Source organism: Hydra viridissima, unplaced genomic scaffold, assembly GCF_058129835.1.
Source record: "Hydra viridissima isolate aposymbiotic clone 2 unplaced genomic scaffold, HvirCarnegie_v1 scaffold_14, whole genome shotgun sequence".
Lineage (NCBI taxonomy): Eukaryota > Metazoa > Cnidaria > Hydrozoa > Anthoathecata > Hydridae > Hydra > Hydra viridissima.
The window spans coordinates 6,932,974-6,946,963 of record NW_028324313.1 but is presented as its reverse complement, the minus strand read 5'-3'; the positions used below and the strand labels follow the sequence as shown (position 1 = coordinate 6,946,963).

The window sequence follows — 13,990 nt, the reverse complement described above, 5'->3', positions numbered from 1 at the left end:
ATTATTTAAATATCATTCAAACATTCTGTATCTAAATTTTATTCTTTTTGTGGCAACTTAAAAAGTTTCAAAAGATATGAATGATGACGAACCTCTGCTCCGCCACTGAGGTTAGTTTTATCCAAAATGCGAAAAAAGTACAACTGGATTTTTTAGAGAAACCCGAAAAATCTAAATCTTTTAAGACAAAAATTAATGAATAATTTAAGATGTGTCTGAATTAATCCATTTTAACTTTTTTTTCTTTTTCTAGCTGTTCCAAATAAAAAAAGAAGTTTTTTTTCTGATTTAAATTGTATTAAAAATAGACTGCTAATAGACAATCAAGAAATGCTTCTTAAACCAAAATGGTTTTTGGGTATTCTTTAAGTCATACTTTAAGAGTACATTAAGCTTTAAATAAAGAGTTATTGAAAAGCACATTATTTTCTTTGTTCGAATGTGTTCTCATCTTTTATATATATTATATCTTTTATATAATAAAACCCATTTTGCTTGAAAATTGCTAATAAAATTTAAATGTAATTTAAATTTTCATCTTTAAATAAAAAGTCAATAAAATACATACCCAAGGTAAGCATCGTTCTTCAGCATTTGATTATTTTGATAAAAAATTTTCTTTAAGCACTATTTTTTACGTTTATTAGACATTCTCTCTTTTTTTTTATTTTGGTATTCAAAAGCTTGATTAATCATGTCTTGATGTTTACTCAGATATACATTCTGTGAATCAAGAAGGTTTTCAGAACATTGCATTGACGCTAAATTTTAATAATAAAGTACAGATCATTTGTTCTAACTTCCCATCCTGATTATTTCGTTACCTTTATTCTCTGTTTACCTTTTTTCTTTTCCACTTCCAGTCGCTACTTAATCTAAATTCAATTCTTCTTTTATGTTTTTTCTCGACCTTATCTTGTTTTTTAATAAGATCTTATATGCGTATGCTGCAATTTTAAATTAAAATACGCCATTTGGTTTATTAAAATGTTAAAAATTAACAAAGAATTACAGTTCACCGGAAATACTTAATACGGCTCATTCATTGAAGAAAGCTATTTATCAAACTTGCTTCTTATTTCTTGAGCAGTTATGTATCCCTTGTGGAAAATTATATTCCCAATTAACAATTAAATTTTTTAAAAAGAAGATAAAAATGCTTCACTTTTTCATTTAGCCGCGACTAAACAGAAAACATTTAAAATGAGATGGACACGTTTAGTTCAATTTTTTCTTAAAAATGTTTTGTTAACTTTTTGTGATAATCGATAAACAACGATTGGGGAAAAATGTATATATATAAAATCCAATGCAAATTTTAAAAAATTGATTTTAAACTATGTATTTTTCAAAAAATTAAAACACGTGAAATAATGTGCTTGTAATAATTTCTTACTGCCTGTTACTGTGTTTATATATTTACGATGACTTTTCCAAAACATTGCGATAGCAAAAATTATTATATGTTCAAGGTTGGATCGTGAAAACAGTTCTCAGCTATAATGTATTATTTTGATTGTTGATATTCTTTATCAACAACCAAAATAATACATTATAGCTGAGAACTACGTTTACGATAAAAAAAATCGTGGGTTTTATTGAATTTTTTGTGGAGTGTGCTAAATAAATGAAAGTGTTTTAAAGCTGTTTCTCTCAATTTAACAAAGAAAATTCATACATACATACATACATACATACATATATACATACATACATACATACATACACACATACATACATACATACATACATACATACATACATACATACATACATACATACATACATACATACATACATACATACATACATACATACATACATACATACATACATACATACATACATACATACATACATACATACATACATACATACATACATACATACATACATACATACATACATACATACATACATACATACATACATACATACATACATACATATATATATATAATAATGTATATTATATAAATATATATAAATGTATATTTATATTGTATATATATATATATATATATATATATATATATATATATATATATATATATATATATATATATATATATATATATATATATATATATATATATATATATATATATATATATATATATATATGTTGTATATATTAATACTGTATATATATTATATATAATTTAAATTCGTTGTTCAGACTTCAACTTAACAGTGAGATTAGCTGATCTTTATCGCCAATTTTCAAACATGTTGGCATTTGGTTTATCCCTTTTTAAAGCTTTATATCTATTAATTTATTAAACTAATTAACTCTCTGTTTAAAATTCTGTTTGTACTTTTTCTTAATATTCATATTTTTATTACTGCGAATTGTTTCGTAATCTGCTATTTCAAAAAGGTAATATTTAGTCAGAAATCCGCATGCAGTTTAAAAAAGTGAAAAAAAAGGAAAAAGTGAAGTATAATGGAAATAAAAGTTGTACATAAGTTCACCAAACTCAGTTTTAAAAATAGAAATAAACTAAATTAAAAAGAGTTTTTAATTTAGTAAAAAATTAAAAACTCTTTTTAAAATAAAAATGTTTATTTAGTTATACTTGATGTATTTACTCATTTGCAGAAGAAATAGCGTTCAATTGTATATTTAGTTCTATTATCTTTTTTGATAAACAAATGTCATCAAAGTTGTTATAAAAGTAAAATAATGTTAGAAGACACCTGTAGCTGTTGGATGTTTAACATTTCTTATAGAGTTTTATAGAGTTAAGCTTAAATGAGGGCTGATTTTTATTGGGTAAAAACTCTAAGAGTTTTTTTTTTAGTGTAATGAGATTAAGTAATTTAAGACGTTCTCATAAAGATTTGACGTAGTTTTCTGCCCTTGTATGTAATTCTTTTTCTCTTCTAGGATTTTTTTAGATTGTGGGCTGAATGATATACTCAATTTACATTTGTATGTATTTGCACCAGAGAACTCAACATCTTTTGATAATTCGGCTTATTAACGACACAATAACGATTTTTAAATATTATATAGACATCTGTTGGTTCAGATGTGAGATTTTTTAATAGGAAGAAAAATAGTATTCTGATTCATTTATATTTAAATATTTTGAATGTTAAAATAAACTTTTAAAATATTAATTTAAGCTTCGCGCGGTAACTCAGAGTTGCCATATTAAAGCCTATAAGACATTCGGTTATCGGACTTATGCGTTTTTTAGCTTTCTAATGTAATTAGAATGTGGAAGTTGTTGACCTAGGTGTTTTCTGTGTTTTCCTCAAGGGAAATCAAATTTAACTATGAAATAATTTTTAGATTAAATCTTTAGATGGTTAACATGGCAACAACTAATGAAAACTATACAACGTATTTTACTCTGAATTTTAATGCAACTTTCTTACCAAACAATACGGTTGAAGAATCGCAAAAAAAAGCAGAAACGCTACACCTAATAACTTTAGTTGTATGTGCCGCTGTACTAATACTTGGTGTGCTTGGAAATGGTCTTGTTGTATTTCTGTTTGGAATAAAGTTTTCAAAACTGAAATCATTCGAAATCCTTATAATCAATTTAGCCGTAGCAGATTTTTTAAACGCAGTAGTAGCCCCAACTCAAAACATTCTGGAGCTGGTTCGCTTTAATTTTCAACAAATTGGAATCAAAGGTTGCAAAGTTGTTTCATTTACAAGTATAACGCCTATGACAGTGGCAGCTTTAACTCTATTAACCATCTCGATCGATCGCTTTTTTGTAGTAAAATGGCCATTGCATAAACGACCCTATCAACGTACCATTTTCGTGGTAATTGCGTGCATATGGCTTGCCGCAGCATTAATGGCTAGTGTTTACTTAATTGATGGTAACGTATGTTTGCTATCATCAAATAAAGATGATGTATTTGAATGTTATAGTTGCATGAAAAAAAATGATTTCACCATTTTTGTGCTAACGGTTTTTATCATACAAACTGGATTTCCGATAATGGTAATGACCGTGTTATACACTCTAATTGTAATTGAACTGAGTAAAAATGCAAAAAATGGAGTGTTTGAAGATGCAAAACGAAATCTAAAAATTCGGTTATTGCAGAATAGAAAAGCTACCAAAATGGTTGTCTTAGTGGTAGGAGTGTTTTCCATTTGTTTTCTTCCAATAAATTTATTTTATTTGTGGTACTTATTCCACACACAATCAATTCAAGAAATAAAGATCATCTATGATATTCTGACACTACTTCAGATGTGCAATAGTATTGCCAATCCGATTATCTACAGCAGACTTCATAGCTCATTTAAACAAGATATCGCCAAACTAATTTTTCCATGTTACGTCACAATATCTAATAAAAAAAGTAAGTTAGTTCAAAACATAATCCGATCATCAATAATTAACTACACTTCCTTTTTTCATAAAAATCGCTCAAGCTCAAGGGCAAGCAACAGATCTTCTGTAAAAACGAGGATATCGTCCATTACAACAATTCAATATGAAGTCGACGAAGGGAAAAAACTATCGGAGCTAACGGAAGATCAAAATTCTTTAGCTAAAGAAAAATATGCAGAAATTTTTTAATGAAAATCAATCGCAGAGCAAAAAATATTCCGGTCCTTTTAAACCAAACACTAATTTACTATAGTTGTTAATCTCAAGATGTTTTTGGCTTATATCCGGTCTTTGTTACTTACACTACTTGGCTGAAGTTCATAGTTCTTTACAAATTTAATTTTTTTGATTCAAGTATTAAATTATTTATGAACAAACTTCAAACCAAGGTTTTAAACTATAAGAATATTGGCAAAATTTTGAATATATGAGGAGAGAAAAAAAAAACAACCAGATAAAATATCATTTTTGTCATACAAGCTTTTATTCTTATTTGATATTATTGTAAATACACTTTAATACTAATATTACAGTTATCAGTTAAGATAAGTTAGCTTGACATTGAGCCGCTGGTTTTAATCTCAATTTTTAGCGTGATCTCCGTTTTTTAGTGCGATCTCTAGGTATTATACCTTTTCTTTAAAAACGCAAATAAGGAAAATAGCGAGATATTTTTTTTTTCTCAGCATCTTAACTATACTATACGAAAATTTTGATTGTTTGAAAGAAAATGTGTTTTATACGGACAACTTTTTGACTTGAGAGATGATCCAGACTATAATATATTTATTAACCAATTATTTTTGAATCAAAGAGACTAAAAAATTGAGTACACTAGATTTTCTATGCGCTGAACTTTGCAACCTTGCGGTAGAAAGCGACAGACATGCTGTTCGCTATTTTTAAACTAAAAAGTATAGATCAAAATAAATTCTATTTTTATTATCTTCATTTCTTTGAACAATTAACACAAAGAGAAAAAAACATATGTAAGAATAAAGTAGGATGATAGATTATTGCTTAGACCTTAAAATAACAATGACGTTTACCAAAACCATCTTGTTAAAATCCGCATAAAAAAAACAACTTGCGTAAATAATAAAAAAGAAGCCAGTTTTCTTTGTTTCCTCGAATTCCTTTTTTCTTGCAGCCCCATGCATTAAATTCAAAAGATAACAAAATGTTAAAATTTTACAGAATATTGTTTCATAAATTTAAATTTATTCATAATTAATAATAAACTGTAGCAGTTAGTTGTTATATTTATCTTGTTATTAACTGTAGAGTAACAGTGCGATGTCCATATAATTTTTCTAAGAACATAGAGCATTTGTAAAAAATTAAACAAGTTATTTTTTTTATAATTTATATATATATATATATATATATATATATATATATATATATATATATATATATATATATATATATATATATATATATATATATATATATATATACATACATATATAAATTACAAAAAACTTTATCCTTTTCAATTCTTGTTTCTTCTTTTTTTTATTTGAAGCTATCAAAGAATAACATTGAATGGTCAGCGTTTTCTTAGGTTTCCTCATAACAACGGGGACAAACTAATCTAATAATTTCTCGCTTAAAAGATGTATGTAACCGACTGAAGATGATTGGATTTGCAATGCTGTTGCACATTTGCAGAATTGTCAAAATATCAAAAATAATCTTAATTTTCTGAATTGACTGTTGGTATATATTTACTTATGGTATATGTTCCATGGAACATATACCATAAGTAAAACAAGTTAATTGGAAGAAAGCAAATGGAAAAAACTACTACAACAGTAACAATAAGTTTTGTAGCCTTTCTATTTTGTAATAAACGAACTTTATTAGCCTTTCTATTTTGTAATAAACAAACTATATTAACGAACCTAAAACAAAGAGTATGCATTTGAAAACATGACATCTTACCTTGCAACTGAAACCTGTTGTCAAGTTAATGAGATAAATTATCAAAGGTGCTTTACTGATGGCGCTAATAAAGTACTAAATTAGGAAAGTTGAGCATTTCAAGGAATTCTTAGATCAAGAAAAAATACAACAAGGATTTTTACCATGTATGGGCCAAATTCTTAATAGCATTATGATGGGAATGCTGATAATCATTTGGCCCATCATCCGTGATAAGAATTAGGCCCATGATCCGTGCTGATACAGATGGTGATTGTTGTATAATAACTTTTCTTACACTCTCCCAACAATCTTGCATATTAAAGATTTTTTTTTATTAGATATGCAACACACTTCAAGCAAAACTTGAAAATTTACTCCATATCAATTTAAATTATTTCGAAAAATTATGTCCAATACCAAACAATTTTTTCACTTTGAAATGAATAATTAAGTAGTTTTACTACATATGCAGCTTCTGTTTGGTTACATACCAGTGCTTAATTGTAATATAAGATAAGAAATAGGCAAGTATTTGTTGTATTGCAGGGCAGCATTCTTTAAGAATAAATTTAACAATTTTTTCCTAAGTAAATGAATACATTGGCTCACAATTCAACAGCGAACTGTAATTCTCTTTGCTTATTTTAGCTCTGAGTTTATACAATTGATTACATATCTAATAATCAAATTAATCTTTCATTGAACAAGTTCTTTCATCTCTTTATCTTCAATTTTAGTAGAACTTAATTATCCTTACCTAATTTTCCATTACTTGCTATCTTTTGAATTATTTTTATTTAATTTTCATTAATTTACTATGATGCAATAATAAATTTTGTCTTTGGTTTATTGTAGGAGTTATTTTGTTTAATTCGCATTAGTCAAGCGTAGCTTTTTACTGATGTCTTAAAATGCTTTTTGAAACCATTTAGCCAATGTTGACCTTCATCCTTTTCAATTCTCGTTTCTTTTTTTTATTTGAAGCTATCAAAGAATAACATTGAATGGTCAGCGTTTTCTTAGGTTTCTCATAACAACGGGGACAAACTAATCTAATAATTTCTCGCTTAAAAGATGTATGTAACCGACTGTAGATGATTGGATTTGCAATGCTGTTACACATTTGCAGCATTGTCAAAATATCGAAAATAATCTTAATTTTCTGAATTGACTGTTGATGTCCATGGAACATATACCATAAGTAAAACAAGTTAATTGGAAGAAAGCAAATGGAGAAAACTACTACAACAATAACAATAAGTTTCGTAGCCTTTCTATTTTGTAATAAACGAACTTTTATTTCTTGCTTGCTATTTTTAAAAACTTTATTTTTGGCGTTTTTCTTTAATTCGATTACGATCAACGAGTACAGCACTGTCATGACAACAACCGGAGCTCCTGTTTGTACGCTGAATACTGAAAATACAAAGATGGCGCGTTCGTTTATTTTCATGCAAGTATAACATTCGTATACTGAATTGTTGTTTGAAGATAATAAGCAAACGTTGCCTCCAACAAAATATATACTCCCAAAAACAGCTGCAGTGAGCCATGTGCTCAGTATAACCAGGAATAAAGTACGTTCTTGATACGGACGCTTACGAAACGGCCATTTCACTGCTACAAACCGATCTACAGACACTGCCACTAAAGTCAAAGCTGTTACTGTCAAACTTGTAATACTAATAAACGATAAAATTTTGCAGCCATTTATACCTATTTGTCTAAAATTAAAATTTACCAGCTCAAGTATATTTTGAGTAGGAGCAACAACTGCGTTTAAAAAGTCTGCAAGCGCCAAACTTATCATAAAAATTTCAAACGTTGTCAAATTTGACCAATTTAATCCAAATACAAAAACAACCAATCCGTTTCCGATTGCACCGAGTGTAATTACGACGATGCATGTTATAAAAGTAATCGTGCGGAGCGTCTCAGCTTCCTTTTCAGGAAATTCTGTTGAACTAAATGTAATGTTCTGAAGAAAGGTTGCGTTAAGTTCAATCAGGTGCATCGTAGACTTCTGGTTTTCAGCTGACGTAACTTTTTCCTCTGTTTGAATTGAAAAATAATGAGAACAAATTTTAAAAAACGTCTTTAAGTTATAAATAAGTAAACTAAAAGCCCTGTGGAACACATTTATATGTATTGCTTAATTTAAAATCAATTAGTTCAAATTTAAAAAGTAAATAAAAAAATAAAAAATATATACAGTTTTATTATATTGCATAATGTATTTTTTTTTAAGGATGATATTTTCAATGATTGTTATTTGTTTCATCTAACTTCCAGTAAAAATGCCACGTCTGAAGGTGTTTCCACTTATATTTATCTAAACATTCTATCTATTGAACAGAGAGCAATATTTTGCCAAAAAATATCTAAAAAATTAAAATTGTAAACATGAATTCTTTACATAAATTCTTTTAAAAAGCTCTTTTGAAAAGTTCTTTTGAAAAATTCTTTTAAAAATAGATTGAAAGTTTACTTCCTGTTTATTTATTGTGCATTTCTAAATATAAAGACTTATCTATTGTTAAGATTTATTTATTGTGCATCTCTAAATATAAAGATTTGTTTGTAAAGATCGAATGAAACAATAATGGTGGTTCTTCAACAATCTTCACAAGTCTGAAGAAAAGTATACGACAAATACCTGCTCAGCCCAATAGGTTCAAGTTCTATAATATGATTTTCATTAAAATCAAGTCAAAAGAGTTACCTGTTGGACTGAAAAGAGAGATTAGTACTCAGTCTTCTCGCTGGTAAGGTTACTTTCTTTTTGAAAAATTAACTGATAAACACAATAAAACAACCAACCATGTTGATGTTTCAGAAACTTTAAAAAAATTCCAGCAAAGGATTTTTACGGAACATAATAAATTAAATCAAAACAAAACGACGATATTTACGATAATCCGCTGACCAATATTTGACTATTCAATGAATTAAATGACATATCAAAACAGCAGCACTGTTCTAATTAAAACGAATTTAATGCCAAACTCTTGTTAATTGAACAAATTGAGGTCATAGATCATAGATAATTTTATCGATTTCCGAGGATGTTTTTTTTTTATGTGATAACAGTTCTAAAATACCTTAAAGCAGTCACTACGAGTCAATGCGAGTCAATACGTTTTTATAAGAGTTAAGCAGCAAACATTAATAATTCCCAAATGCAAAAGAAAGCTATTTAAACAAAGTGCTTTCCATGAAATGTCTGCTAACAAAACAAAGTTTAAATTACTCTGTATTGAAGCCTATACGTTACACACACACACACACACACACACACACACACACACACACACACACACACACACACACACACACACACACACACACACACACACACACACACACACACACATATTGGTTGTTTTCACAGTAGTTTGCAGAATAGACTGTAACGAAATGAATTTTTTCTACTATTAGAAAGTACTTAAGTGTAAAAATAACTTAAATTATTTGTGTTGAAGAATTTGAAATAGTTAAACTTGTTTCTAGCAAATAATCCCCCGAGGAAAAAAGGCACTTGTTTGAAAATAAACCCATTTCTCATACTTCTAACCTCAAACTTTGTAAATATAGAAAATTTTTTTCCTGTCACATGTATCATTTTTCTTTTTTTTTTTTCTGTATTGATTCTCTTCAGATTCTATACAGATCATTCTTTCGTTACTCTTTTCTGCACAGTTAATTTATTGTTACCGTATTTATTATAAATATTTATTTGAATTATTATCTATTTGATTTATTATTATTATTATATTTAATGTTAATCTTACAATAAATATCGCGAATGTTATAGCGATTTTTGTATTAATAAACCAAATAAGTTTTTTTGCATCTACAAAATTGTTTTGTACCAGGTTTGTGGGTTCTGAGGAACGTATTTAAATGAATTTTCTCTATCTATTTGAAATCTATTTGATAAAGTTTTAAAGTGCAATTAACAACATTTCTTTTAGTATAGCAAACCAAGTAAAATTATCATAAGGTAAGCTGCCATAAGAGAAATTCAAACCACTCTAGTTTAAACGATTTTTCTCTAATCTTTCTTTTGCATTCAATTTAAAAAACAGTCAGAGTTCACAAATATGGTAAAAGTATAAAAGCCAATTATATCTGAAAATAACAACCAAGTAAACAAGAAGAATCACTATTTCCATCCGGAAATTATTTCAACGTGTTTAAAAGCTCTTAACTGTTACTTTACTTGTAAGTTTCATCCATCATACGCTTAATGGCATTATAACTCGTATAAAATTGCATAAGTTGTGATGCTTTCATAAGAGATCGTGCTTTTGACAGTTAGGGTTGTATCAGATTGCTTTTGAGACAAAAGAAATAAACCTTTAAGCGTTCTTTTGTTTGGTAAAAAAAGAGAATTGGAAAAAAAATCCATTTAAAAAAGTGCTCACACTAACAAAAAAAAGTTATTTTGATGAAAATACTTTTAATTAAAACTTTCACTTCGTTACTCAAATGAAAGATCTTTCGATCTGGTGATATCTCATTTAAATGACGTTCTCTCTTATTCAATAAAAAAGTTTCCCACCAATGAGAAAAGATCTATTGTAGTAATTGTTTTTTAATTGTACTTTTTCTTTCGTGCATTCGACGCCAAGTAGAAAATTGCCTTTGATAATGAGCTATAAATGAAACTACAAAGTAGGAAGAATAATCGCAAAATTTCGAGCAAATATTACAACAAACTATATATAAGTTGTTTGTATAACTCAAATGTTTCCAAATGAAAGAAAATTTGAAGAAATTTGGCAGATCTCAAGGTATTACGAAGTATTACAAGATTACATAGAAATTTTAAAACTATTCATAAATAATCTCTAGATTATTATGAATAATATTAAAATTTTTTAAAAATTTATTTATGAACTTTATTAGGAACTTTAAATTCTGATTTTTTTTTTTTAATGACATTCGTCACAACTTCCGTCGCAATTTCATCCCAACTTTCGTAATCACTGTTATAAGTAAAAGCCACAAAGTCAGAGGATTAATAACAAAAAAGCATCAAGACCCTAAGATGAATGGCAGCTTAAGATGAACACTCTTGACACCCTAAGATGAACAACATTTTTTATTAGCCAAACGATTTTTTACATAAATAATTTTGTTTTAAAATTACGGTTTTTTCTAACGTTTAGAATTCTCTTCACTAATAAATTTGATTAGGGTTCAAAAAGTATTTAATTAGCAGGAAAGTTTGGAAGGTCGAGGCAAACAATACAAAGTAAAAAAAAAAAAAAATTTACGAATGTTAATGCATTTCCACAAAATCAGAAAAAAAGTTTTTGATCACTTAAAACTTATAAACAAAACGATGATTTTATTCTTTAGTTTTCAGATTACTAAACTGTCTATTTTTACGCACGTTAATTACAGTCATGCTCGCTGCGTTCACAAAATAAAGTTTGACCGTTAAATGTAGTAATAATTTAGTTTTTATAACCTCCACTATACTCAAAGAAATTAATATTTGTTTAAATGCAAATTTTTACTTGAATACTTGTCACCATTACTTTTGTACGGTTTGGATTTGCTAAAGACAAAAAAGTAGAGTAAGAGACTTTAGATTACAGAATAAGCTTCGTTTCTGTACGAAATTAATTTTTGGACAGTTTTTCGATGGTACAAGTTAGCTATAAGGTTATTTAGCGGAGAATTGAATGATCTCTAAATCAATCCCAGTGATCGTTCGGGCAGAGCATGAACATGAGTATGTTGAATAATAGAACAATTGTTCCCACGCTCTTATCAAACATGAAGTTCTTACTAAGTTCTGATATAAGATCGAGAAAATAATTTGGAAGTTTATAACATTCAACTTTTAAAAATGAGAGCAAACTTTACAACGTTCCATTTTAAAGCAGTTTTTCCTTTTTAATCTATCACGAACTAGTTTTCCTCTTTTTTGCTGTATACAGATCTGCAAACTGGACAAAGGCGATGGAAGTTTTCGCAAAATGTCTCATAAGAGCTCAAACAAGTTGTGTGGAACAAATGAGAACAGCTAAGTAAAGTAACTCGATCACTTCTCAACTTTGTTAAGCAAATAGAACATTCACTTGCTCTTTCGTTTGCTTTCATCCTGATCATTTTCCAGTCTATTTGATTATTTGTAAATAAACGAATATTTTCAAAGATAGACTTGCTATTTTTCACACTCATTGTTACTGAATCCAATAAACTATCAACCTCATTGCAATGTTTATGGTATGTTTCTGTCAAAGAATTCAATAAGTTGAAATATTTTTCTCGGAAAAACTTCTTTCTTAATATAGGATCCGAAGGAGGATGGAGAGCTACAAATTGTTTATAGTTTTTTTGGGCGATATAACGTCTCCAAACGGATTGAATTTTAATGGCACTGCGAATTAGTGTTTCCCTTGTACCTTCAAACACTACACGCATTTCATAATTCGGCGTTCGGCACATTGGGCAAGTGTTTTTATTGGAAAACTTAAAAAATGATTGTATACATTTTTTATGAAACACGTGGCTACATGACAAAAGAACCTCCTGACGTTTTGGGCTGTAATGTTCTTTACAAATTGCACAAGGATCAGAGAATTCGTTTCTCTTTAAAGAGGATTTTTTTCGGTCTTCCCATTCAGCTTCATCTAATTTGACCTTAGAATTTGTTTCGAAAATGCCCCATTTTTCGGCGAGCGAGTAGCATCGAAAATCTGCTGTTTCTTTGATGACGTATTCTTTTTTATTATCAAGGTTTGAATAATCGTCGGTTTTCGAATTTTTTTTATACAATGAGTGGTTTCTTCGCACGTTACTTTTCCAAGAAATTAGTTCTAAAGACCTAACAATGTGATCTTGTATTGCAACAGAAGTTAATACTACAGATTGAAAATCTTTTTGTGTATTTGTTTTTGAAATAAACCCTTCACTGCTTTGCTTCAAGTCCATTGATGCTATTTTTTTGGAGCAATTCTTTTATAGGGCTGTGTTGATAATAACACTTAACCGAAATTATTTTAAACGATTATAAGAAGAAAACAAAACAATGCCCATGTTCGCGCATGAAGTCGTTATAGTGAATGGATTTGAATTTGATTCTAAAAAGTCGTGCTTTGATAGTTATTTTCATCATTTGTGAATTTATAAATTAAATTTAATTTTGTAATACTCATTAGTGCACTAAGGTGAGAAGGAGGAAGAGAGGTTAAAAGGGAAAGGGGGTGGTGGAAACGGTCCGCCCGGGATACCAATGCTGAAAGCGATGATAAAAAATATATAACTTTCATGTTTTTTCAGAGTTAACCCAAAAGACTTGACTTAATGTCCCGTAAGGTTACGCTAAAAACATTTGCTGCAAACAATTCGAAACATAAATATTTTAAACATACAACAAATTATTTTGAATCATCTTATTAAATTTAGCTACGAAGTAAAAACAAATCTCAAAAATAAACGAACAAATAAATAGTTGTAAAAAATATTATAACCTAAAAAGCTAATAAAACTTTGTTTAGAAAACTCGTCGCTTCGGTGACTGAGCCACTCCAGCTGTTATTCAAAAATTGAAGATTAGTCACTAGATATATACTTCTGATTTAACAGAAAACATAGCGATAGCTACTAAAAAGATAATAATAAGAATTATCAAAAGACCATCATAAGATATTAACGACTGGTGACGTTAGTGT

General features: G+C 28.3%; 3 protein-coding genes across 4 annotated transcripts; 1 reads left to right on the top strand and 2 right to left on the bottom strand.

The window, feature by feature from the left end:
• The first annotated feature begins 3,163 nt into the window (after positions 1-3,163).
• LOC145181269 (kappa-type opioid receptor-like) lies at positions 3,164-4,914 on the top strand. Its single transcript, XM_080056351.2, has one exon. The coding sequence runs from the start codon at positions 3,315-3,317 to the stop codon at positions 4,557-4,559; it is 1,245 nt and encodes a 414-aa protein (XP_079912477.2). The 5' UTR covers positions 3,164-3,314; the 3' UTR covers positions 4,560-4,914.
• A 1,916-nt stretch (positions 4,915-6,830) lies between these two features.
• LOC145181710 (bombesin receptor subtype-3-like) lies at positions 6,831-11,035 on the bottom strand. Of its 2 annotated transcripts, none has more exons than XM_090071574.1 (2): positions 9,022-11,035; positions 6,831-8,351 (listed from the first exon to the last, which is right to left on the bottom strand). In XM_090071574.1, the coding sequence occupies exon 2, from the start codon at positions 8,311-8,313 to the stop codon at positions 7,228-7,230; it is 1,086 nt and encodes a 361-aa protein (XP_089927700.1). In that variant the 5' UTR covers positions 8,314-8,351; positions 9,022-11,035; the 3' UTR covers positions 6,831-7,227. The 2 variants fall into 2 exon arrangements, with proteins under 2 accessions (XP_089927700.1, XP_089927701.1); XM_090071575.1 differs by lacking the exon at positions 9,022-11,035 and adding an exon at positions 8,512-8,905.
• Positions 11,036-11,919: 884 nt separating this feature from the next.
• On the bottom strand, positions 11,920-13,321 carry LOC145181807 (RING finger protein 32-like). The gene has a single exon (XM_080056979.2). The coding sequence runs from the start codon at positions 13,248-13,250 to the stop codon at positions 12,225-12,227; it is 1,026 nt and encodes a 341-aa protein (XP_079913105.2). The 5' UTR covers positions 13,251-13,321; the 3' UTR covers positions 11,920-12,224.
• Positions 13,322-13,990: the final 669 nt, after the last annotated feature.

Coding starts and splice junctions, on each gene's coding strand:
- LOC145181269 (XM_080056351.2), top strand. CDS start 3,315: ATGGTTAACATGGCAACAACTAATGAAAACTATACAACGTATTTTACT.
- LOC145181710 (XM_090071574.1), bottom strand. CDS start 8,313: ATGCACCTGATTGAACTTAACGCAACCTTTCTTCAGAACATTACATTT.
- LOC145181807 (XM_080056979.2), bottom strand. CDS start 13,250: ATGGACTTGAAGCAAAGCAGTGAAGGGTTTATTTCAAAAACAAATACA.